General features: G+C 42.0%; 1 protein-coding gene across 3 annotated transcripts in view; it reads left to right on the top strand.

Annotated features, from left to right (window-relative positions):
• Window positions 1-276: 276 nt before the first annotated feature.
• LOC140127229 (TRPM8 channel-associated factor homolog) overlaps window positions 277-27,098 on the top strand; it is a 38,364-nt gene continuing 11,542 nt past the window's right edge. The window contains exons 1-7 of one of the 3 annotated variants that reach the window (XM_072147655.1): window positions 277-500; window positions 2,803-2,831; window positions 16,567-16,646; window positions 16,834-17,460; window positions 17,627-18,564; window positions 21,824-21,918; window positions 25,713-25,926. In XM_072147655.1, the coding sequence (XP_072003756.1) occupies window positions 16,847-17,460; window positions 17,627-18,564; window positions 21,824-21,918; window positions 25,713-25,926 (1,861 nt within the window). In that variant the 5' untranslated portion in view covers window positions 277-500; window positions 2,803-2,831; window positions 16,567-16,646; window positions 16,834-16,846. The remainder of the gene's footprint in view (window positions 501-2,802; window positions 2,832-16,566; window positions 16,647-16,833; window positions 17,461-17,626; window positions 18,565-21,823; window positions 21,919-25,712; window positions 25,927-27,098) is intronic. The other 2 variants (XM_072147654.1, XM_072147656.1) reach the window with 2 other exon arrangements.

Below are 27,098 nucleotides of genomic sequence, written 5' to 3' on the forward strand. Positions count from 1 at the left end.
TTTCCCACCCTCGGCTTATATTCAAGTCCATATGTTTTCCCGGTTTTTGGTGGTAAAATTGGGGACCTCGGCTTATACTCGGGTCAGCTTATACTCGAGTATATACGGTATATCACAATGCTATGTTGTTTTGTGTATATTAATTGTGAATAAGTTTACATTCTTTTACTTTTAATCAAAGCTGTATAACGTGGATCCATTTCATGTTTTGCATGTGTGTTTGTTTAGAAGAATCACATGTTGTGGAGGCAGTGGTTTAAATAGATCAGGCTGTTGAAGTCTTATTTTAGTGCTTGGGTTTGTGACCAAGAAGGCACTTTAATTCTTGTAACGCATTGATTTTTAACTCCTGTGCATTTGTTTCATGGAAATTTATCCTCAATAAAGTTTGGAAGAGTTCTATACTGGTGCCATATGAAGAAAGTTTCTTTGTGAATTGCCCACCTGCATTGGTTCGTGAGTTTTTGGTTGTATCACAACAGAGAAACCTCTGTCAAGTGGTAAGCTAGCACTGTTTTTTAACTATGTGTATATCGAATAATTCTTTCATATTGTATTTTTGAAGTGATTGCACTTTGCAGAATTCAATAGTACTGTTCCCTCTTGCTAGCAAAACAGAGAAGCTTGTGTTACACAGAAGTTGTATGCAGAAAGGGGTTGCAGCTAAGAGTGGACTTCAGTCTTATATTACACAGAAACAGCGTTACTTTTCATACACACACTCTAGACTACAATGATTACTGCAAAGTTTGTAGACTTTAAACCTTAACTAAATCTTTGAGGCAATTTTTTGAGAAATTATTAATAATACTAAACTTGAAAAATACTTCATAAAGGCAAAAGGCTTGTCAGTGCCTGTTTGCTGCATCTTTCTCCTGTAGTGAGCATTGTATCTGAAATCCCTCTCAAGTCCATACACCTCAGATAGATAAGGACATACTGCAGAATATATATATTTGGAAATATTTAAACTATGCGGTTACAATTTCCATTCGAATTTAACCTATTATTATTGATCTATAAATAAATAAAAGTGCTAAAAGAGCAACTTGAAGCAAGTGCAATTTTATTCAACATATTGGGGCAAATTTACTTACCCGGTCCATTCGCGTTCCAGCGGCGGCTTCTCCGCTCTGGATTCGGGTCCGGCCGGGATTTAATAAGGTAGTTCTTCCGCCGTCCACCAGGTGGCGCTGCTGCGCTGAAAGTAAACTCATCGCGCCGGAATGCACCGAGCTGGACCAGGTGAAGGTAAGCGGTCCTTATGCGACACATTTTCGGTTTTTAAATGCGGCGGTTTTTCCGAATACGTCGGGTTTTCGTTCGGCCACGCCCCCCGATTTCCGTCGCGCGCACGCCAGCGCCGATGCGCCACAATCCGATCGCGTGCGCCAAAATCCCGGGGCAATTTAAGTACAAGCGGCGCAAAACGGAAATATTCGGGTAACACGTCGGGAAAACGCGAATCGGGCCCTTAATAAATGACCCCCATTGTTTTAAGCACAAGTTACTAACTGTGAACAGTTATCTTACTCTATAGTGACTTTATGTCACCTACTCTGGCCCACATTTACTAAGGGCTGTGTATAAGTTTTATGTCAGACTTTGCCTGTTCTTTTCAGTGCTAACTCTTGCACAGGTATTTAAGAAGTGTCTGAGACACATTTCTGGCCCATGAAGCACATTTCTGGCCCATGAGACACAATTATGGCGCATCTTTCATTATACACAGGCAAACGCACTTTTAGTGCAGTTTGCACTGCTCTTAGTAGATGTGCCCCTATGTCTTCTGCTATTGCAGTTATCTGAAAGATCAAACAATACTATAAACACAAACAACAAACCTAGAAATCGTTTAGTGCTATACAACTTGTGTATATCGTTTAGTGTGAATACAACTTGACAAATTATTATAACATCTGTTACATCACTGTACTCTAACAGTATATGGGAGAATAATTAATTTCCAGTCATAAGAGACTGTGCATTATAAATCATTTACAAAGGATTGTGATGAGGAAACATTTTAACAAATTTGTTATGATCAAATATCATCAAAAAAATCTTAGGCTACATTCACATTGACTTGTGCCCCCCGTACCGTAGCACGGAGGGCACACAGCGGCGCCGAGGCGAGGAGGAGGGGGGGTGAGCACTGCTCATCCCAGCCCCTCTTCATAGAGGAAGATTACGCACGGTGCCATATTTCGGGAAAAGATAAGACATATCCTATCTTTTCACGGGGTACGCAACGGTATGGTGCCGCACTTGTGCTGCACCGTACCGCTCCTGCAGGGCGCCGTGCACCCATAGCTAGCTATGGGGGACGTATATACGCCGTATATCTGTATATACATCCCCAATACATGTGAATGTAGCCTTAGCGTGTGAACACTGTCTCAAAACAGAATATTAACGGTAAAGGACCCCAGTACTGCCTTTGCTTACCATTAGGTAAACCTGGAACCCTATAGGACAAAGAAGATTTAATGCAGAGAAAATTTTATTAATCATGATTACAATCTTTAAGAACCTGTGCCTTCTACAAGCTGCCCATTGATGTAATGATGTACTTCAATCTAAGGACACTTTTGCACTGTTTTTCAATTCCCTGGTTCAGTGATTTTCACAGATGCCTTACCGAGCCAATGGTTTCACACTGGCTTTTTTTTTTTTTACTGATCTATGGTCTGTGCAAAAAAAATTTGAAACCTGTGCATTGTTTTTCACTGTTGCAGATCATGGAAGTTTTTGGGTTCATTGGTTTTCAAACCAATGTTAAACCTTCATTTTTTTTTGCAGATGCAGACACAAAACATATGCTCCTAGAGGTACTCCTTATAGTTGCTCCCTGCTTTGCTTTTGTGTGTGTGTGCGCATAAGTAATGTAAATGTGAGTCTTGTGTTGCTTCATCTGAGGTCATTGTCTTAATGTTCTCTGTGTTGCTATATCTTCTAAAATTAAAAAATAAAGTCTTTAAAAAACTTTTTGAACATCAAGTATGTACAAATAAAATCTACAGGTCTTTTTGTAAAAAATAAGTTACATTTACAAAAAATGTCAAAAGCTATGGTGCTTGGAAGGAAAGCAAAGGAAAGTCATTTTAAACGTAAAAAAAAATTGGTATATAAATTTGGTATCACTGTATGCGAATTTTATCCAGAGAAAAAAGTTTTTATGTTATTTAGCTTTAAACATAAACATAGAGAATTTTTGTTAGAAAAAAACACCAGATTTGCATTCTTTGTAAAATTTACTGCACAGAAAGGGTTTATAAAAATTCAGTAGTAGAATATATGAAAACAAAAATTTAAATCATAAGGACTTTGCATAGAATTTTTCCATTGATTATTCAGCTCTGTAAGAAGATATTATCCAGTGGCTGTCTGTAAAGCGGTAAGGCCCATTCCACACTTGCGAGTGTGATGCGATGAACTCGCATCACACTCGCAACGCATGCTGCCGGGAACGCACGGCCCGAACGCTGCACCGCGGGAGTGAACTGACATGCTGAGTTCACTCCCGGTGTGCAGCGTTCGGGCCGTGCGTTCCCGGCAGCATGCGTTGCGAGTGTGATGCGAGTTCATCGCATCACACTCGCAAGTGTGGAACGGGCCTAAGTGGTTAAAATTTTAATCATTTACTTATCAGCCGTGGGGTACAGCAGGGAAAGCCGATTTGCACAAACTAGTAAAAACAGAAAGAAATAAAAAATAATTTGTACAGCTCCAAAAAATACATGGTTAAATATTAGTATTTTTTATTTATACACACTTTCCGTATCCACTATATATACATATATTAGACGGTGGATACAGAAAGTATTAAAGTATTCAGACCCTTTAAAGTTTTGTTTAGTTTTCTTTTGCTCATTATTTTGCAGACCGTTTGCTGTGAGATTCATATTATACTTACATGCTGTCCATTTCCTTCAGATCCTTCTTGAGATTGTTCTATTACCTCATTGGAGTTCAGTTGTATTTAATTAAACTGATTGGACTTGATTAGAAAGGCACACACCTGGCTATATAAGACCTCATAGCTCACAGTGCATGAGCATGTTCAGAGACAGAATTCTGGCAAGTCACAGATGTGGTCAAGGATACAGAAGAATTTATGCAGCACTCAAGGTTCCTAAGAGTACAGTGGCCTTCATAATCCTTAAATGGGAGAGGTTTGTGACAGCCACAACTTTCTGTGGCCTGGCTGTTCAGCCAAACTAAGCAATCGTGGGATTAAAGCCTTTAAGAGAGAGGTAAAGAAAAAACCCAAGATCACTTTGGTTGAGCTCCAAACATGCAGTAGGGAGAAAGTTCCACAAAGTCAACTATCACTGCAAACCTCCAACAGTCTGGGCTTTATTGCAGAGTCTGCTGCTGGAAGCCTCTCCTCAGTGCAAGACATATGGAAGCCTAAATACAGTATGCAAAAAACACATGAAGGATTCACAAACTATGAGAAATAAGGTTCTCTGGTCTGATGAGACAAAGATCGAACATTTTAGTGTTTATTCTGAGTGTTATGTGAAGAAAAAACCAGGCACTGCTCATCACCTGCCAAATACAATCCCAACAGTGACACATGGTGGTGGCAGTGTGAGTGAACCCCCTGGACCACCGTGGACGATGACTCAAGCCGACACCTGAGACCGGAATCTAAGTGGAACCCTGTCTTCTCCAGACCCCACCGCAAACAGGATGGTCTTGCTGTGGCGTGGTGCCACCAGGTAGTTCCACAGGTGTGACTTGCCCGTGGTAGCAGCCAGGGTCGAGGTACAGGAACGGCAGGCAATCTCGTAGTCAGGGACAGGCAGATGGTCAAGGCAGGTGGAAAAAGTATCGAATAGAAAGCCGAAAGCTTTTCCCAGCAACCCCTGATGGATCTTTGAGCATACGATCAAAGATTCGGCAGGGGTTGCTGGGAGAAGCCGGCTTATGAAGAAATCGTGGAAGTGGCCAGCTCCAATCAGCAGCGAGCTTGCCCTTTAAATCTGCGAGTGCTGGCGCGCACACCCTAGGGAACGCGCTGGCCAGCCGGGACGGGAAGAGGAGCATGGAGAGGTAAGTGAGCTCAGTCGCCGCCACAGAAAGGGTGTGCTTGCGATACAATACGTGGATCGCAGAGACACCATGACAGTAACACCCCCCTCCTCCCCTTCGGCCGTTCCCTCTTCTTGGTCTGAAGAAATCTTTGGAGGAGACTACGGTCCAGAAAATTTTTTTTAGGCTCCCGGGATCTCTCCTCAGGCCCGATCCTCTTCCAGTCAACAAGGAAGAACTGCTTACCTCTTACAGTTTTCATGACCAGTACCGCCTTAACCTAATAGATATCCGTGGAATCAGCCTCAGGAGCAGGAGGAGGAGATTGCTGAATGAAGCAGTTCAAGGTGATAGGCTTCAGGAGGGAGACATGGAAGGAGTTTGGGAAGCGCATCGTAGGAGAAAGCGGAGCTTGTACACCACCAGATTTATGTGTCTAATCAGCTCAAAGGGACCTTGAAAGCATGGACTAAGTTTCTAGCTAAGTATCTTCAGCCTGATGTATCTGGAAGATAACTACACCTTGTCTCCCGGAGAGAAGACAGGAGGAGTCCTACTCTTCTTATCAGCTTGGGTCTTGGTGCAGGCAGTGGCCCGGAGGAGAGACTGACGGGTTTGCTCCCAAATAGATTTGAGGTCCTGTACCAGTTTCTCTACTGCAGGGACATCCGAGGGAACATGCAGAGGAAGAGGAGGGCAAGGGATTCGTCCAAAAACCACAAAGAAAGGGCTGCCCCAGTAGAACCAGCCCATGGTAGAAGATAAGACCAGTCATCTTGATGGGCAGAGACGAAGTGGTGGAGGTAACAGCCCAGAGTCTGATTCACCCTTTCTACTTGACCATTTCACTGTGGGTGATAAGCAGAAGAAAAGTCCAGATTTACTTGCGGCTGGTTACACAAGGAACGCCAGAACTTGGACACAAACTGGACCTCTCGGTCGGACACGATGTGTTGAGGAACTCCATGCAGCCGGAAGATATTCTGAAAGAACAAACTGGCAAGACATGGAGCAGATGGAAAACCTGGAAGGGTAACAAAATGGGACATCTTGGAAAACCGGTCAGTAACCACCCAGATGACGATATTGCCAGAGGAAGGTGGAAGATCTGTGAAAAAGTCCATAGCCACAGGCTGAGACTACGGGCTACTGGGTATCGGCAATGGAAGAAAAATGCCAGCCGGTTTGAGGCGAGAAGGCTTATTACGGGCACAGGAGTTGCAGGATCCCACGAAATCCCAGACATCTTTGATCAGGTCAGGCTACCAGTAGTAGTGGGAGATCAGGGCCACAGAGCATTGCAACCCAGGGTGCTCAGCCACCCAGGGTGCTCAGCATTGCAACCCAGAGCATTGCAACCCAGGACACGAAGAATGTCCCCAAGACAGAATCCTCTTCCAGAGTGCAGGTCAGACATACATCTTGCTGGGAGGGAGCTGCCGGAGATCCGCCAGAGCGGCAACAACCAGTTGTGCAGGAGAGATAATATGCCGAGAGATCGCCTCTTCTCCAATGACATTGGAGGCACGGGAAAGGGTATCACCCTTGATATTCTTCTCCACTGGACGGAAATGGATCAGCAGGTTGAAGCGTGAAAAGAAGAGCGACCAACAGGCTTGCCTGGGATTAAGGCGCTCGGCTGTCTGGAGATACAGGAGGTTCTTATGGTGTGTGTATACACAAACCAGATGGTGAGCTCCTTCCAGTAGATATCGCCATGCTTCCAGAGCAAGTTTGATGGTCAACAATTCTCTATCTCCCATAAAGTCATTCCTCTCAGCGGGAAAAAAGTCTTAGAGAAAAAAACGCAAGTGGGAGTACGGTCTTTAGGTCCTTTCTGAGTAAGCACCTCCCAAACTCCTACGGAGGATGAAAGGGCTTCTCTGTGTTAGGCCTAGAGAGAACTGGAGCCGAAGCAAAGGTGGACTTCAACCATCAGAAGGATTCTTCACCCGCCTAGGGTCAGAGGCACTCTTCTTGGTGAGTGCCACTATGGGAGACACTGGAGTGGAGAAATGCGGAATAAACTGCCAATAATAGTTTGCAAACCCCAGAAACCTCTAAATGACACGTAGACTTTCGGGGCATAGCCACTGAAGAACTGCAGACCTCTGTTGGAGATTATATAACCGAGTAATGGAAACTGACATTTCTCAAGCTTGGCTTAGAGACAATTAGCCCAAAGGCGACCAAGAAATTGCCGTACGTCCAGCCAGAGAGAAGGATTTGCATATGAAGCCTCTCTGCAGGTTCTCTTTACTCTCATAAAGCAGCCTCTGGAACTGAAAGAGGATCTACACAACCTCTGGGAGGAGAGGCACCTGCAGTAGATCCACAGGACAATTATAGGGACGATGTGGTGGCAAAATCCTGTTTGAAAACCTCTTCCAGAGGGCTCTGGTCCTCATACTGGGCCTAAAGTTCTCCTTTCAACAAGGCAATTACCCTAAGCACACAGCTAAAATAACAAAGTAGTGGCTTCAGAACACTTATGTGACCATTCTTGACTGGCCCAGCCAGAGCCTTGGCCTAAACACAATTAAGCATCTCTGGAGAGACTTGAAAATGGCTTCCACCAACGTTCACCATCCAACCTGAGGGAACTGGAGAGGATCTGCAGGTAATAATGGAACACGTGAAAAACGTGTTCTATCATTCCCAAGATGACTCATGGCTGTACTAGCTCAAAAGGTGCTTCTACTCTATACTGAGCAAAGGGTCTAAATACTTAAAACCATGAGATATTTCAGTTTTTCTTGCTTAATAAATTTGCAAAAATATCTACATTTCTGTTTTTTTCTGTCAACATGGGATGCAGAGTGTACATTATTAGCAAAAAAACGAACTTTTATGATATTACTAATTGGTTGCAATAAAACAAAGTGAACAAAGTGAAAAAATGTAAAGTGCTCTGAATACTTTCCGTACCCATTGTATGCATGAATATATATTTGTATGGATGAAGGAAGGAACTCTGGAATGGCACAGTGAAATAGTCGGGTGCAGGTCTTCACATAAGGTCCGACATGACCCACCAGGTACAAACGATGAGAGAGGATGAAGCAGCACTCCAGAAGTAGTGATAACGAAATATTTATTCCACCACCATATGCCTTCACATATGTCATCCTTTATATATGTGTATGTATATACATATATACCGTATATATATATATATATATATATATATATATATATATGTATATATATATAAAATCGAAAACGGCAGCACTCCAATTCAGTGAAAAAACTGTGTTTTTATTCCAACCTGTGCAACGTTTCAGCTGTATCCCAGCCTTTGTCAAGCATGGGCTGGGATACAGCTGAAAAGTTGCACAGGTTGGAATAAAAACACAGTTTTTTCACTGAATTGGAGTGCTGCCGTTTTCAATTTCGTATGCATCTAGGACTCTGCTGGTGAGAGTTTAGGATAGCACCCTATCCTTCATTTTTTTTCTATTTTTGATTGTGCTGCTTGACTCTTTTGTTTTTATATATATATTAAATATATACACTCCAGTATGAGCCAAGTTTTCAGCACTAACTTTATTTTTTAAGGGGGCACCCTGCTGGACATTATACTAATGGGGGCTCTCAGCTGAACATTTTATCAATGGGGGCACTCTGATGGACATTTATATCAATGGGGACAACCTGCTGGACACTATATCTATGGGGGCATTCTGCTAGACATTATATTAATTGGGGAACTCTGCTGAACATCATATTATGGGGTTAATATGATGAGAAATAGCTTATACTGAGAAACAGATTTTACAATTAAACTAATATGCTGTTTAGTACCTTGCTGCAATTGTCTGGTCTTCCTGTCTGTAATTGGCAGCATTTTTAACCAATCAACGCTCTGCGTCTGACATATTGGACACTGAGCGCAGTGCCTTAGCACTCATTGTCCAATATACAGTATTGGACGCAGAGCTGATGCTAGCTAAAATCAAGATCGGAACCAACCCGGTATCGGGATACACTGGATGTCAGCTGTAGCCAGTAGCTGACATCCCAGTGTAACACCCGAGGATGGAGGGAGTGGGCTCCGATTGTGTGTGTTTAACCCTTTAACTGCCGTTGTCCGCATGACCGAGGCATTTAACTTGCCTAACAAGGATTTCTACCCCCCCCCCCCACCGCACAGTCTTCGTCGGCCCCGTTCGCTATCATGGCAGCCCTGAGGTCTGATCTTAAAGGCATGTGCATAGGCTGACACAGCTAATACCCTGCAATATATCAGTACTGCAGATTATTATCATGAACTAGCAATCAGATGATTGCTTGTTCATGTCCCATGGTGGAACTAGTAAAAAAGTTTTTAAAAAAATGTTATTCAATAAAAAATAAATTCATAAAAATGCCCATAAGCCCCGTAAACATATAAAGAGACATATCACGCAAAAAATAGTCTAAATCATTACACAAACCCCACATATATAGCATCACCGCGTCCATAAAGACCAGAAGATATAAAAAAGATCATTATTGAACCCACTTGATGAACACCATAGAAAAAAAGTTAAAAACCAACCAAAAATTATGATTTTACCCATTTCCTCCCACAAAAAATGCAATAAAAAGGTGATCAAAAAAACATATGTACTCTAGAATTAAATTGTTGTAAAGAACAACATTTCCCGCAAAAAACAAGCCATCAATCAGCTCCGCCAAAAAGTACTGTATATATACGAGTATAAGTCGACCCAAGTATAAGCCGAGACCCCTAATTTCAACACAAAAAACTGGGAAAACCTATTGACTCAAGTATAAGCCGAGATGGGAAATGCATTGGTCACAGCCTCCCAGTATATAGCCAGCAAGCCCCCAGTAGTATATAGTCTGTCAGCCCCTGTAGTATACAGCCTGCCCAGCCCCTGTAGTATACAGCCTGCCCAGCCTCTGTAGTATATAGCCTGCCCAGCCCCTGTAGTATACAGCCTGCCCAGCCCCTGTAGTATACAGCCTGCCCAGCCCCTGTAGTATACAGCCTGCCCAGCCCCTGTAGTATACAGCCTGCCCAGTCCCTGTGGTATACAGCCTGCCCAGCCCCTGTAGTATACAGCCTGCCCAGCCCCTGTAGTATACAGCCTGTCAGCCCCTGTAGTATACAGCCTGTCAGCCCCTGTAGTATACAGCCTGCCCAGCCCCTGTAGTATACAGCCTGCCCAGCCCCTGTAGTATACAGCCTGCCCAGCCCCTGTAGTATACAGCCTGCCCAGCCCCTGTAGTATACAGCCTGCCCAGCCCCTGTAGTATACAGCCTGCCCAGCCCCTGTAGTATACAGCCTGCCCAGCCCCTGTAGTATACAACCTGTCAGCCCCTGTAGTATACAGCCTGTCAGCCCCTGTAGTAGGAAAAAAAAACTAACACTGTACTCACCTTTCTGATGTCCCCCGTAGATCCTCTTCTGTCTCCCGATGCTCCAGTGCTGCCTCGGATCCTTCGGTCCTTTTCAGATTCTTCCGCTCCTCTTTGGGTCTTCGATCTCGGCCGGCACCCAGAGCCGCCGGCGTTGCGAGGGGACCTGAAGAGGATTGGATCTTCCCGAAGAGGAGCGGAAGAACCCGAGGAGGATCCATAGGACCCAAGGTGGCAACGGAGCATCGAAACAAGCATAGGACCTACGGTGATGTCGGAAAGGTGAGTTTTGACTTAATTTTTTTAGTTGACTCGAGTATAAGCCGAGTTAGGGTTTTTGAGCACAAATTTTGTGCTGAAAAACTCGGCTTATACTCGAGTATATATGGTAAAAATGTTATGCCACTTGGAATACGGTTATGAAAAAATGAACATTTTTCCCCACATTAGGGTTTTATTTGACAAATTTAGTAAAACTTAAGAAAAAATAGCTAAGTATGGAATCCTCGTAATTGTATTGACCCATAGAATAAAGATATCATGATTATTAGGCTATATGGTGAACACCAAAAAAAAAGTAAAAAATCCAGTGCAGAATTGTTGCTTTTCTACTCCTGCCCTCAAAAAAAAATTCTTAAATTTTTAAAGTAGATACCAAAATGGTAACACTGGAAAAAGTGCCTCATTCCGCAAAAAATGCCTTTACTTGGCCCCAATAACAAAAAAGTAAAAATTCTATAGCCTACAAAAGGGGCCAATGGGAAAACTGAAATCTTGGCAGCTCCAGGGTGCTCCTTCCCTTCTGTGCACCCATAAAACAAATAAGAGACACATGTTTACTTGGGAGAAATTGCATAACAAATTGTAAGATAACATTATCTTTTTATCTTTTAGAAATGTGTACATTTTAGGGCTAAATGAAGGTATAACCGATAAAATTTGACCATTCTAAATTTCACCTCCATTTTGATTTTATTACTATGAAGATCATAGGTCTTCAGGGTTAACAATCTTCCTAAAAATTGTTTCTGATAGTTTGAGGGGTGCAGATTTGAAAATGGGCTGATTATATAGGTTTTTTTTAAAAATGTTATATATTTAAAATTTCATTAAATACAGTAATTATCCCCAAAATAGTCAATTCTGAAAATACGGAAAATCAATATTCGATTTGTAAGCCACGTGACATCAAAATAAGTTACCCAGACCTTTCAAAAATTATGAAAATGTAAAGTAGACATATGGTAAATGTTATTCAGCAACTTATTTAGGTGGTAAAACTCTGCCTGAAAACTCGATGATTTTGAATGACAATTTTTTAATTTTTTATTTAATAGATAAACTAAAAACTTATTAGCCAAAATTTACCACTAAAATGAGGTACAACATGTGAGGAAAAAACGGTCTCATAATCACTTTGATAAGTAATGGTGTTCAAAAGTTATAACCATATAAAGTGACACAATTCAGAATACAAAAAATGGGGCTGAGCCTTAAGCAACAAAATGGCTGCGTCTTGAAGGGGTTAATGAATAAAGTGTGTTTATTGTTTATGTTTTTAAATATATTATGACATTAAAAAGCTTTTTTCATTTTACAAATGTGGTAAGATTCCCATTATGTAAGACGTAGAAAGTAGCGGCACTCACCAATACAGTGCGAAATGTATCCTTTATTGAGGTGCATACAAGAACAGAGCAGGGCCAGGCGACGGGCCGTTTCGCTCCAATCTAGCGCATCATCAAGCCAAGTGACGTCATCCCCCGGCGCCGCGCACAATATATGCGTCGGGGCCGGTCGACGGCGTCATGGTAACAGCAAAACAACAACAAGTGCAAAACATACACATAAATGTGACAGTTAAAATCAGTACATAATGACAACGTTGAAAACATCTACGTATAGCGCTGACACTCTGACCTGTTGCAGGAGTTGGACACGGGAAACAGCTATTAGATGCAAATAGCGAGCCCAGTTCGGGACATCACCGACTATAAGGTAGGTAGGGCATGACCGCTAACTGATAAACCTAGAAGGACAGAGGTACTCACAAGAAGCAGCTGAAGTCATTTCTGTCATTCAAACCCAGGGCTCCTGTGGCATCAAACCGGATGATATGTCTACTTTCCTACCTTAGCAACTGTTTTTTCCTATCACCACCAAGGGGATCCACTTTGATCTGTTCCAACCCTGCAAACCGTAAGACCCGTGGAGAGTTTTCGTATAGTTTTCCCAATGTAGAATCGTTTGCATGGGCAAAAAATTACGGAGAAACATATTACGGAGAATTGTAGATCCGATGACACTAGTAAGAGGTTCACCTTCTCGTTCGAATTTAGTCCCTGCGAACTGGCTATACGCCAGGCTATATCTAGGAATTGGGGCATCCTGGGTCAGGATCCCCAACTCAAGGACATCACGAGTGTACGCCCATGTGTTGCCTTTAGACGGTGTCCCACAGTGCGCAGTATGTTGGTACAGAGCCGATTTTCCACACAAAACCAATCTTGGTTAGAAAGAAGCACTCCTATAGGCAACTTCAGATGTGGCTCATGCAGGTTTTGTGAGTATAACAGTCAGCTTAAAACTATCCAGTTGTGGGATATTACGCATAGGGTCAAATCTTTTGTTTCTTGTAAATCCACGTATGTAGTGTATATTATTTTTTGCCCATGCAAACGATTCTACATTGGGAAAACTATACGAAAACTCTACGTGAGGTTCAGAGAACACTTCAAATCGATCGACACAGGGGATGGGTGCCCCCGCCTAATTAACCATGTCAGAGAACAGCATGGAGGAGACCCACGGGTCTTACGGTTTGCAGGGTTGGAACAGATCAAAGTGGATCCCCTTGGTGGTGATAGGAAAAAACAGTTGCTAAGGCAGGAAAGTAGACATATCATCCGGTTTGATGCCACAGGAGCCCTGGGTTTGAATGACAGAAATGACTTCAGCTGCTTCTTGTGAGTACCTCTGTCCTTCTAGGTTTATCAGTTAGCGGTCATGCCCTACCTACCTTATAGTCGGTGATGTCCCGAACTGGGCTCGCTATTTGCATCTAATAGCTGTTTCCCGTGTCCAACTCCTGCAACAGGTCCGAGTGTCAGCGCTATACGTGGATGTTTTTAACGTTGTCATTATGTACTGATTTTAACTGTCACATTTCTGTGTATGTTTTGCACTTGTTGTTGTTTTGCTGTTACCATGACGCCGTCGACCGGCCCCGACGCATATATTGTGCGCGGCGCCGGGGGATGACGTCACTTAGCTTGATGATTGGCGCGAAGCGGCCCGTCGCCTGGCCCCGCTCTGTTCTTGTATGCACCTCAATAAAGGATACATTTCGCACTGTATTGGTGAGTGCCGCTACTTTCTACGTCTTACATTTGGACTGTCTTTGTTCCTGCTGAGCACCACCGTTATGCAGACAAGTGCAATATGGCTTAACTACCCTGTCAAGACCCATGCCGAGTTTCAATGAAGGTGCACAACATTGTGGTCGGCTGGTGCCAGACTACTGCCTCCTTCATTGTTTCGTTTAAGATTCCCATTATATATGAGGTATTTATGATCAAACAAGGGATTCCAGTTTAGAAAAACAGGATGGAATTTATTTTTGTGAGTCATATTATGGGGGCACTCTGCTGGACATTTTAATAATGGGAGCCATCTTCTTGACATTATATTAATAGGGACACTCTGATGGACATTATAATAATGGTGGCACTCTGCTGGACCTTCTATTAATGGGGGCACTCTACTGGACATTAAAGTAATGGGGCACTCTGCTGGACAGTTTATAAATTGGGGAACTCTGCTGGATGTTTTATTAATGCGGGAATTCTGCTGGACATTTTATTATTGGGGGCACTGTACTGCACATTTTAAAAATGGTGCCACTCTGCTGGACATTATATTAATGTGGACACTCTGCTGGACACTTTATTAATCGGAGCACTCTGCTGGTCATTTTATTAATTTGGAAACTCTGCTGGACATTATATTAATAAGGGCACTCTGCTGGACATTATAATAATGGGGCAACTCTGCAGAATATTTTATTAATGGGGACACTCTGACATTTTAAAAATGGACATTATAAAAATGGGGGCAATCTGCTGGACAGTTTATAAATTGGGGAACTCTTCCTGATGTTTTATTAATGCGGGCATTCTGCAGGACATTTTATTAGTGGAGGCACTGTGCTGCACACTTTAAAAATGGTGCCACTCTGCTGGACATTATATTAATGTGGACACTCTGCTGGACACTTTATTAATTGGAGCACTCGGCTGGACATTTTATTAATTTGGAAACTCTGCTGGACATTATATTAATGAGGGCACTCTGCTGGACATTATAATAATGGGGGAATTCTGCAGAATATTTTATTAATGGGGACACTCTGCTTGACATTTTAAAAATGGGGGCAATCTGCTGGACATTATAAAAATGGGGGCAATCTGCTGGACATTTTAGTAATGGGCACTCTGCTGGAAATAATATTAACGAGGGTACTGTACTGGATATTTTATTAATGGAGGCACTCTACTGGACATTTTATTAATTGAGACACTCTGCTGGACATTATACTAATGGGGGTACTCTGCTGGGCATTATACTAATGGGGACACTGCTGGATGTTTTAATAATGAGGGCACTCTGCTGGACAATATATCAATGGAGGCACTCTGCTGGACCTTCTATTAATGGGGGCACTTTACTGGAACTCTGCTGGATGTTTTATTAATGCGGGCATTCTGCTGGAAATTATATTAATGGGGGCACTCTGCTGGACATTATAAATAATGGGGGAACTCTGCTGGACATTTTATTAGTGGGGGCACTGTGCTGCACATTTTAAAAATGGTGCCACTCGGCTGGACATTATATTAATGAGGACACTCTGCTGGACACTTTATTAATTGGAGCACTCTGCTGGACATTTTATTAATTTGGAAACTCTGCTAGACATTATATTAATGAGGGCACTCTGCTGGACATTATAATAATGGGGGAACTTTGCAGAATATTTTAGTGGGGAAATAAAATATTGACATTTTAAAACTGGGGACAATCTGCTTGACATTTTAAAAATGGGGGCAATCTCCTGGACATTATAAAAATGGGGGAACTCTGCAGAATATTTTATTAATGGGGAAATAAAATATTGACATTTTAAAAATGGGGGCAATCTGCTTGACATTTTAAAAATGGGGGCAATCTGCTGGACATTATAAAAATGGGGGCAATCTGCTGGACATTATAATAATGGGGCACTCTGCTGGACATTTTAGTAATGGGCACTCTGCTGGAAATAATATTAATGAGGGTACTGTGCTGGACATTTTATTATTTGATTATTTTATTAATTGAGACACTCTGCTGGACATTATACAAATGGGGGCACTCTGCTGGGCATTATACTAATGGGGACACTGCTGGATGTTTTAATAATGAGGGCACTCTGCTGGACAATATATCAATGGAGGCACTCTGCTGGACATTATAATAATGGGGGAACTCTGCAGAATATTTTATTAATGGGGAAATAAAATATTGACATTTTAAAAATGGGGGCAATCTGCTTGACATTTTAAAAATGGGGGCAATCTGCTGGACATTATAAAAATGGGGGAACTCTGCAGAATATTTTATTAATGGGGAAATAAAATATTGACATTATAAAAATGGGGGAAATCTGCTGGACATTTTATTATTTGATTATTTTATTAATTGAGACACTCTGCTGGACATTATACTAATGGGGGCACTCTGCTGGGCATTATACTAATGGGGACACTGCTGGATGTTTTAATAATGAGGGCACTCTGCTGGACAATATATCAATGGAGGCACTCTGCTGGACATTATATTAATGGGGGTCCTCTAATGGACATTATATTAATGGGGTACTTTGCTGATTTTATTAATTGGAGGGGCTGCTGTTGACATTTCATTCATGATGGGAGACTACTGAAGTAGTGGCTGCATTTCCCACCCTAGGCTTATACTCGAGTCAATACGATTTCCCCGTGTTTTGTGATGAAATAAACTACCTCTGGCTTATATGTATATATATATAGGCTAATGCAATTTTTTTTTAAAGTTTAATTATACCCTTAGTTTCTTCTAATTCTTCCTTGAACTTGCAGTGCTACAATTTGGTACCACAAGAAAGGAGGCTACAAATCGAGAAGAACCTTTAAGTTAGGCAGAGAAAAGAGATACAAAGGTAATACATCTGTTATGGCTTATCTGACATGGAAATAATAAATTTACTACTTGGATTATGATTAATATGTGGTTGCGCAAATCACTTATATCATAAAAATGTGCTTTTACTTTGTTTGAAAATCTAATTTTTTTTACTGTTTTGACAAATTTTAACTATTTCTATATTCTACTTATTTTCTTTACAGTTACCAACAAATTATGTTGTCTAATAAGGATTACCGTTTACTTATCAAAGACATCTCTAATCTGGATTACACAGGGGATAATATTCCTTGTAGGCTTCTTGTTACTGGTGACACGGCATTCCCAGTACTGGTGACATCAGCAAATGATGTTGTGGTTGCTGCATCTAGGTATGGCAAGGGCCGCATGGTTGTCCTGGGTCATGAATTGTATCTCAATGTGCCACAGCTTGTAAACTTTCTTCAAAATGTAATATCCTGGTTGAAACCCTCCTCAGAAGCGGTAATTGGTGCTCAACAGGACCTAGGTCTTCTGGCACACACACTTTCTTTCTTTGGACATGAAGTTGAAGTGACATCTTCATTTAAGGAAAATTTGGGTGTATTCTGTACAAATGGATATGAAGACAATCAAGCATCAGAAATCTTGTCATTCGTGAGAGAAGGTGGTGGTCTCCTTATTTGGGCTGAGGCCTGGCATTGGTCTGAATCCCACCCAGAATTGAATGTTTTCTTCAATTTTCCTGGCAACAAGATAACGTCTATGGCTGGTATCTATTTCACTAATAAAAAAGCAATAAGTGGGAGTTTCATAGTGCATGAGAACCCGCCATATCCTTTTTTCGATGAGTAAGTATGCACCATGTTAATACTACTAGGATTTTATCTTCCATTTCTTTATATGTGCATTTATATCATGATATTTTACTACCTAAAGCATTGTTTTTGTTTAGCTTTTTAGGCGCATTACACGATTGTTTTTTATGACGAATAACCAAGGCTTTTTTTTTTGCAGTGTTGACTTCTCAAAGGACCTAAAGCAGCTCTTTAAGGGCGTTTCCAGCATGGATATTAGTGGGGATGCTCTTGCATCAGAGCTTCTTTTACATGGACCTCTGTCGTTTCCAATTGGGATCACTGACAGGCAACAGTGTTTTTTTGGTGCTGCATACTTTGGTAGAGGGCGTGTTGTAGTGGGTACACATGAAGGCTATCTTGATAGGCAAGAGCTGAAGTCTTTTATTCTTAATGCCATTTCATGGTTGGATGCAGGAAGAAATGGAAGGATAGGTGTTAACAAAAATTTGCCAAACCTTCTTTCCATGCTGCAGGGTGCAGGTATCTCCTGTGCCATATCCAATGTGAGTTCTGAGCTCAGTGTATATTGTTGCAATTCTTACAACGACGATGAAGTAGACAAAATCCAGCAGTTTGTCACAGAAGGAGGAAGCCTTCTCATTGCTGGCCATGCCTGGTACTGGGCTTATTCTCATCCAGATGTGCTTTCTCAGTATCCAGGGAACAAAATCCTAAATAAATTTGGAATAAGCATTCTAAGAAGCACAGTGAATAGTGGCATTTTTAAAGTCCCTGATCCTGAGTCAGCTAATAATACATATTATTTCCTGAGAGCAATCCATCGCCTTCTTTGTGACATGAAAAATAAAGAGGAGCTCAAGCCACCTCTAACCACCTGGCTGCCCCAGCTCAAAACAGATGTCTCAAATTTTATGAAGTTGCCTGCCAACCCCCTTAATGTGTGCTTGTGGCTAGAGATTTCACATTGTATACATGGAAGTAATGTACAAGTTAGTAAAGAACACCCAGTGAAAGGCAGTTCCAAGGAGGCTTTAATACTATGTATAGCTCAAGAAATCAACTGCTTTTATGAAGAGGATACAGGGATGCTTGATGGGAAACCAACAACGGTACAGATTGATGCCACAAACCCTGGTAAGTACGATGGGCATAAACATTGAAAAATGTATGTCTGTGTCAGAAGAAACTAAGAAAATATGAGTTTTTCTGTGAACTAAGTATGTGCCTTACTGCTGACAACCGGTATGACAATATTTATTTCCATCTCCGTCCACCCTCAGTTTATTTTTACTTTTCCTCCAGTGTCCCCTTTCGTGTAGCTGCCCCCTATATTGCTCCTTTTCCTGTAGCACACCCCCTTGTCAATGTCCCCTTTCCTTTAGCTGCCTCCACCCCCTGCTTCCTATGTCCTCTTTCCTGTAGCTGCCCCCTCCAAAGTCCCCCTTTACTTTAGCATGCCCCCTTTCCTGTAGCTGCACCCTCTTATGTCCCCTTTCCTGTAGCTGCCTCCACCACCCCCTGCTTCCTATGTCCCCTTTCCCAGCCACACTATGTAAAAAAATACTTACCTTCCCAATACTGTATTCTCTTTCTTCACTTCTGTATTAATGCATGGCTCTATTGCTGTACAGTTGGGGAACACTGTTTTAGTCCTCATGATTCTCATGTGCTCTGACATGCTCTGTGAGCTGTGAGATCTTATATAGACAGATATATATAGACAGACAAAAGAGGAAGTAGTTCTGTGCTTTATTGCCAACACAGAACATTTTATACAAACTACTTTGAGGAGGGGACTTCACAGTTAGCAAGTAGTGACTACATAAATGATTAGATTAGTCTGATTATCACATGAACATAGTAACATAGCATCATTTCCCTAAAGCCAAATATATGGTATATGATAGTTCCGATCATGTTCAGTGGATCTGTGATGTTGGTAGCAGAACTTCACTGTAATTTCCAGGAACTGGCTGGGTACAAGGCATCCATCTATTCCAGGAAATGTGCTGCCAGTATAAGGCACATACTGGGGGTCAATCCACAGGCAGGCACCATCTTAGTTTCTGCGTGTAAAATAAAAGCAATTTTTATTTATGATACAGTAATACTTTGCAATATAAACATGTGAATCTACTAAGCGTTACCTTTGGCTCCATTCACACGAACGAATGGGGGACGTATATACGGCTAACGTATATACGGCATATATTCGTCCCCCATAGACAGCAACGGGTGCATGGCGCCGTACGGGAGTGGTACTGTGCCGCACACATTCCATTCCATAGGACATTCTATGACCTATCTGGCAGTGTGCGCCATATATTGCCATGGAGAGGGGCGGGGGTGAGAAGTGCTAACATGTGTCCTCCGTGCTACGGTATGGCGGGCACATCGTCCTGTGAATGTAGCCTTATACTTCTAGAAGTAGTTGAGAATAATATTATTAATTTATTATTAATTTATTTATGAAACCTTTGTTTTCCTTTTTTGTGTTTTAGATTCATGCATTTGACTGTGCTGAATTCAATGAAGTACTTGTTGACCGGAAATTTTTCTTATAAAATAAATTGGGTAACCATGGTGTTTTGGGGAGTTTTTACTTTGATAAAAAAAAAATAGTCTATTTTTTAAAATTTCAGTAACTTTCATCTTTTAAATAATATAAAGCATATATTACCCGGCATCCACCACCAATAGATGGTCAGGTACTGGGGTGACTTCATGCTGGTATTATTGGGCTGGTAAACAGTTGGCTATCCCACCCCAGTCAAATCAGGCTGCTACTGCTTTATTATATCTGGCTGCCTATAGAAAATGGGTGAACTTCCCCAACACCCCAAATGGATGAACTTCCCCTTGTGGCGGTGGTTACCAGGGTAATGGTAAGGGTGAGACCATTCGCCTTTTTTACAGACTAATACTAAGCACTGGCTTTAGTAATGTGCACCGTCTACTAAGCAGCCCCATTACTACATGTAAGGTGAAAGTAACTGAGACACAACTTTTTTGCAATTTTTTAAAATTAAAATAAAAACTCCCTGTCACACCCCCTGTAACCAAACTATTAAAACAAACTTCCAGGTCATTGATGTACTCCACAAAATGCAACATTGTTCACAGAAAAATAAAATGAATTGAAATTTAAAATGCTGGGCATATAAACATGTTTGATTTTTCAGAAACTGTATGTTTACTAAATGGTGTCATGTGACAACACCCAACCCTAAACCTGCTATACAAATGGCACTATGACTAGCCCTGCTAATTCCGTTAACCATAGTCCACCACCACTCCTAACCCTACGGCACTAATCCTAGCCTCACTAACTAGTAACTGTTTTCTCCCCGTAATTCGACCCCTGGCCCCCTACCTGAAATAACAGACTTTCAGGGGGTGATTTATCCCAGCCCCTCCCTCCTGATATATCTAGAGGATCCTATCTCCTGACATATCAAGGAGCTGTCGTTCTCCAAAGCAATTCTATGCCAGGTAGAACTGCATTATAAGCTGTGGCATGAACTGGTGCAGCTTATAGGTATTGTGCAAACGTGGGGTAGGAATGCCCCATGCTGGTTTACTCCACAGCCAAGGACTGGCCTCTCCACACCCATTTGGCTTAGAGGTTCATAAATGTGGAAATGGTAACAAATCCTGGCTGTATGCCAGGAATTGCAGCTGTTTAAAGGCTTTTATGAAAACAGGCATACAAGATGATTCCCTCAAGTGACAACCCTGAACAACTTGTTACCTATAGCAGTCATAATCCAATCCCCAGGCCATTGTGGAAACTGGCTTTTGAAATAAGTGGGCAGGTGTTTTGTGCCACTCATTTAAATTGTCTGTTTCCAGGCTGGCAGGGTGAAACCGAATAGTGTTGTGTGCCACTTTTTTAAATAGTCTGTTACTAGATTGGCAGGGGGTGGCTTCTGTTTACATGATGCACAGACATGCCTCTCCAAAAACAATTCATTTAAAACAAGTGGCACACAACACCCACCACAACTGCCCTCCTCCCAACCTGGTAACAAACTATTTAAATAAGGATTCCGCTCCTCCCTCCTATCTCCAAATACCACCTGCAAACAATCATTCCCCTCTGCCTCCCTAAATGGCCATTACTCCCTCTCCTATATGATCCCCTATATGGTTATAGTGTCAATAGAGTAATACTACTTTTGCTACAATATAATTTACAATAGATTATGTGATTGGGACTATGATGATGTTTGCAAAACCATCCATCATCAATCTGTGGACTGATTATAGAATTAGGGCACTATAGGGCAATGGAATCCATGTGTGTGCAGGGGGGGGTGTTACCCAATAAATGAAAGTGATACCAATGAACGCTGTTCATCGTATTATATTAGCACCTATGTTTTACCTCCAGGTGGTGATGCATGGAGAAGTACCGGACTTTACCTGCCTCCTAACCAAAGAGCAACACTTGTGTTTCCAGCCTCAGCTGTTGGGAAAGGTCTCCAGGTAACTCCCCCCTGCTGTCCAAAGTTAATGAACCAATGTTATGTGACGTGAATAAAAATTACATTGAGGTGAACTAATTCTCAAAGGGGTTGTGTCACCATAGCAAATGGCTGTAATTGGGTCCAATGCATTGTGACAAGTACTTTCACCATTTACACTTATTACAAAATATGCAGGCTTACTGAGATAACTCCTTTTGTTCTGGTAGCTGGCGCCCCCTGGTGGTAGCTGTGTCCCGTCCTGAGCTACAGCTGATCTGGCCGAGTCTGCGCACAGGGAGTCAGTCAGCTGCTCTGCACTACAGATCACTCTACGGGCTCACAGCTCCTCTCCACACTGAGAGATCAGCTGACACACTGCAGCCAATAAGAAGTGAGAGAGAGGAGGGGCAGAGATTGTGCTGTGATGGCCACTGCTTACCAGCTCCACAGGAGCCTACAGCAGCAGATACAAGGTAACTGAAGCCAGACATGGCACACAGAAGTCCTCCCCTAACATGGATCATAGCAATATAGCAGCCCTCTCCTCCCTCCACCATTAGTCAGGTCACACAGGAGCCTACAGCAGCAGATACAAGGTAACTGCAGCCAGACATGACTATCTGCTGCACAGAGGAGTCCTCCCCCAACATGGATCATAGCAATGTAGCAGCCCTCTCCTCCCTCCACCATTAGTCATGTCACACAGGAGGCTGCAGAGATAACACAAGTAACAGGCTGAGCTCTGACCTCTCCTGATGCAGTCCTCCTCCTGTACTCTCCACCATTCACTGTCCCTCCATGCTACCCTGCTGTCCTGCAAAGGGGCCCCTGTCCCTGACTAGCAGGGAAGTAGCTAAAGAGCAGTAACATGTGAGAAGCTGTCACCTATTTATCTATGCATCCATGCATGTCAGCCTGACCGACCATGATGCTGTGAGAATACATAGTACATGTGTACTATGTGCAGTGTCCTGTGTAGTGTGCAGGGGTCGCCAGATTCAGGATTTTTGGCGCACGTTCTTCATGAATCTGGTGCCCCCTGCACTGCTTTGACAGACTGCACCAACTTTTTTTGGTGCACTTTTAACATGGGGCGTGTGACACATTTCTATTGGACTTCTATTGGATCAGTAAATGCAGGGACTATTTTAGCACAGCAGGTGGAAGGAGACTCTGAAGGCTGAGCGCTCTGTAGCGCTAAGGTGTGGAATAACTGCCGCTGTCAGTGCTGTGCATGTGCCTGGCCCCTCCCACATCTGTTTCTGTGTGGAGCAGAATAGAGGCTGAACAAGCATCATAATAACAAATAGAAAGGAATCTTTAATTCCAGGTAAGCCTTACAAATAGATTTTTGAAATATTTTAACCTCTTTGACAGCTTTTTGCAGTCAATTGTTTCGTGGCATAACCCCTTTAAGCCCTCCCAGTATGAAATGAACATCTGATACAAAAACCCATGATGCTATAAATACATGAATAGTCTAAAAGGATATAGATGTTCTCATGCTTCTACGTCTTCCTCTTTCTCATTAGCAAAGTAATTAGTATAACATCGCAAACTCCTTATCATGGGGCGGCGTTCATTCTTCTGTAAGATCTCTCTATGGAGACGCCTGCGATCGGGAAAAAGCCACTGGTGTTTTGTGTTAATTTAATGCAAAATTAACGCCGATGCGATCGGGCCGCAGGCCGCCCTGGTGGGTGCAGCTTGGTCTGCTTTTGCAACGGCACGTGTGCCACTACCCTCAGGAGTTTCCAATGTTATACTATCTCTACTCATGAGTCGCAACCCACGGCTGGAAAGGGACTGTGCCTCCGCTGTATTTAATTACTTTGCTATTGAGAAAAAAAGAGGAAGACGTAGAAGCATGAGAACATCTATATCGTTTTAGACCTGTGGCATATATCAGACTTTACCACTTTGTTTTGACTGCGCTGTCGCTGCTTATATTGATCTAGGGAACTGGACTCATCAGAGAAGAGCTTTTTTATCTGTATATAAATACATAAATGTAACAAAACTCAATGTCATTAGTCACAAAATGGAGTTGAAAGAGTTTGATTTTATGATTCACAAATTTTTATGGTCTCTCTAAAGTATTACCAAGATGGCCAGCACTGAAAACTACATGTCCCAAGATCCTTTAGTTCTCAGTAACTCCTCCTCTATCTTATGCTCTGCTCCCAGTGATGATCTAAAAGGTTTTCTTGCTCTGTTATCATAGTAATGATGTATAACTGCCATCACCAAAACACCGGCCATACTGGATGCACTGCAACCAACCGACTACAGCCTAACATAGTGGTGATCACATGACCTGCCCAGGCAGGTGCAGAGAATGGGATGTGGACATGTGGCCAGCGACCATCTTCTGTCCTCTGTTTTCTCCACATGGAGAAAATTTACGAATTAATTAAAGGGCCAGCATTTTAATTCTTCTTATAGTTTACCTCAGAAGCATTTTTCTGCTAAGGGGACCTAACAACTAATTACATATTAGCTTATATTTTACTGACTCATTTGTATATGAATCATGCTGATTCTTGGAATACCCCTTTAAGTTAATACTTAACACCCACATAAACTAAGATTTATTACTAGATTTCCTTAATAGTCCATCAGTCTTTGATATTATTATTCAACTTTTCTATATATGAATACTTTGTACTGCAATTACAGCTGCAAGTTGTTTGGGGTATCAGGTCTGTATCAGTTTTGCACATCCAGAGACTAAAATTCTTGCCCATTCTTATTTGGAAAACAACCCAAGCTCAGTGAGGTTGGCTGGAGAGCATTTGTGAACAGTAGTTTTCAGCTCTTTCCACAGATTCTCGATTAAATTCAGGTCTGGACTTTGATTTGTCCGTTCTAGCACCTGGGTACCTTTATTTGTGAACCTTCCATTGCAGATTTTGCTACATGTTTGGGAACATTGTCTTGTTGAAAAATTAATCTCTGTGCCAGTCTCAGGTCTTTTGCAGACTCCGACAGGTTTTCTTCCAGATTGGTCCTGTATTTGGCTCCATCCATCTTCCCATCAATTTTAACCATCTTCCCTGTCCCTGCTGATAAAGGTTAAAAATAGTACACAGCGCAGTACATGGGGATTATATGGGGTAGTATATGGGGATTTTACACAACATCTATTACAATGTGCAAATCGCACATTGTAATAAATAGCCTAAAACATGATAGCCTCGGGTCTTTGTGTGACCCGAGGCTGTCATGACAACAGATCGCCGCTCCCCGATGACGTCACGGGGAGAGACGATCAAAGGGTTAACACCCACGATAGGTGCTAGTAGCAAATTTACTGGCCTCTTCATACTCGCCGGGCGTTTGCTTCACAGTGAAGCAAACGCCCGGCGAGTATGAAGAGGCCAATAAATTTGAATCCACTTCACAATTGTGTCCCACTTGTTATAAAATTACATTGTACATTACAATTTTATATCATTCTTATTGTTTCATATGACTGTTGTTACTCTGTAATGTCTTATTTTATTTGTATATGTTCCCCAGAACCTGTAAAGAGCTACAGAACTTGATGGCACTATATAAAGATGATAATTATTATTTATTTTATGTTTGAAACCTGAAATGTGGCAAAAGGTAGAAAAGTTTGAAGGGGGACGAATTCTTTTGAATGGCACTGTATAGTATTGTACCTTTTTCTGCATTTGTATTTGTATGAAGCCATATAGAGGTTCTATTTTTGGAGACTCATATAGAATGAATGGATTGAGCTGCCCATGCATTGCTTGAGACTCTATCAGGTGCATGTTTTATAAACTTGCTCTTTGTTTATTGCAGGTACAGGTTGGCTGCCACTCTGATAACCTAAGTTCAGCAAAAGAGTTGTATCGTGCTCCAGTGGTTGTGCACAGAAAGAATGTTGATGGTGAAAAGGTTGTGATATCCTCTATCTGGGGAGGACTTCTGTACATTATTGTCAAGGGGAAAAGCCAGCTAGGGACTGTTCCAGTTACAGTCTATGGAGCTGAACCAGCTCCAACATTTATAAAGGGTAAGTAGAGAGATTCATTCCCAAATATATTGTGTACCCAGCCTAGCTGAAATGTCTGAGACACTTTTTATGGTTAGTGTCACCTTACTTGGTGTGCAGGTGTAATGCCTAAAGTCTCTAGAAGAGGTGGAAATCTTACTAGATATAACTTGGACAATGTTTCCTGAACCTTGGTGTTGCAATGAATCCAAGGAAAGTTACCTCCTATCATGTTCCCTGCTCTTTATCCGAGGGTTTTATCCACAACTTTTATACAATGGCAAATGTATCAAGGGATGCCTGCATTTGTTGGGTCACTACTTTATTCAAGAATCATCTGGAACAACCTCCCCTACATGCATATGTTTTCAGCAACTTCTCTTTTCACACATTCTCCCCAATGCCACTTTTTGATTTCCTTACTATATTAAAAATATTTCACTGACAGCACATGCAACCTGAGTAGCTCTTGGCTTTGACCACATTGTAGGAAGCTATATTCGGGCTCCTGAAGGTCAGTAATAGTTTTCAAAACCAGTGCAGTCTGTACTATGTGCAGTTTGCCTGTGGAGTGTGCAGAGCGCCCCATGTTAATCATGAATCTGGGGCCCTCTGCACTGCTCTGCACATGTACATGATTTATTTTTGGTGCACTTTGTTCATGCTGCAGAATTGTGGCACACGTCAGTAATAAATGTGACACAAACTTCAACTTAGCCCTAACACGCCCCTTTAGGTGCACATTTTTTCTGTCTTGTTGGAAGGAGTGCAGCCGCGACACAAAACTGGTGCACTTTATAAATACATGTGCAAGCAGTTTGCACTTTCTTTTCAGTGAAAAATCAGACAGAAAACTGGTGCAAACACATTAATAAATGTGGGCCACATTGCCAAGCCTTGCTGGAAAGGGCTATAGGATGTGCATCACGGCTTCCACAATCTCTGGGTATTTGAACTTCACTACTACAAATCCACAAAAAAAATTCTGATTCATATAGAATCAAATAGATTTCCACCGATTCATCCAATTCAATTAGCTCATCTCTAGTTGTAATGTCAAGAAATGAATAGATAAGTAAGTCAGTAAGTTATGTGCTTCCTGTTAGAAACTTCTTAATTAGAGATGAGCGAGCATTAAAATGCTCGGGTACTCGTTACTCGAGCCGAACATTTCCTGATGCTCGAGTGCTCGT

Source organism: Engystomops pustulosus, chromosome 4, assembly GCF_040894005.1.
Source record: "Engystomops pustulosus chromosome 4, aEngPut4.maternal, whole genome shotgun sequence".
In the NCBI taxonomy this organism is placed as follows: domain Eukaryota; kingdom Metazoa; phylum Chordata; class Amphibia; order Anura; family Leptodactylidae; genus Engystomops; species Engystomops pustulosus.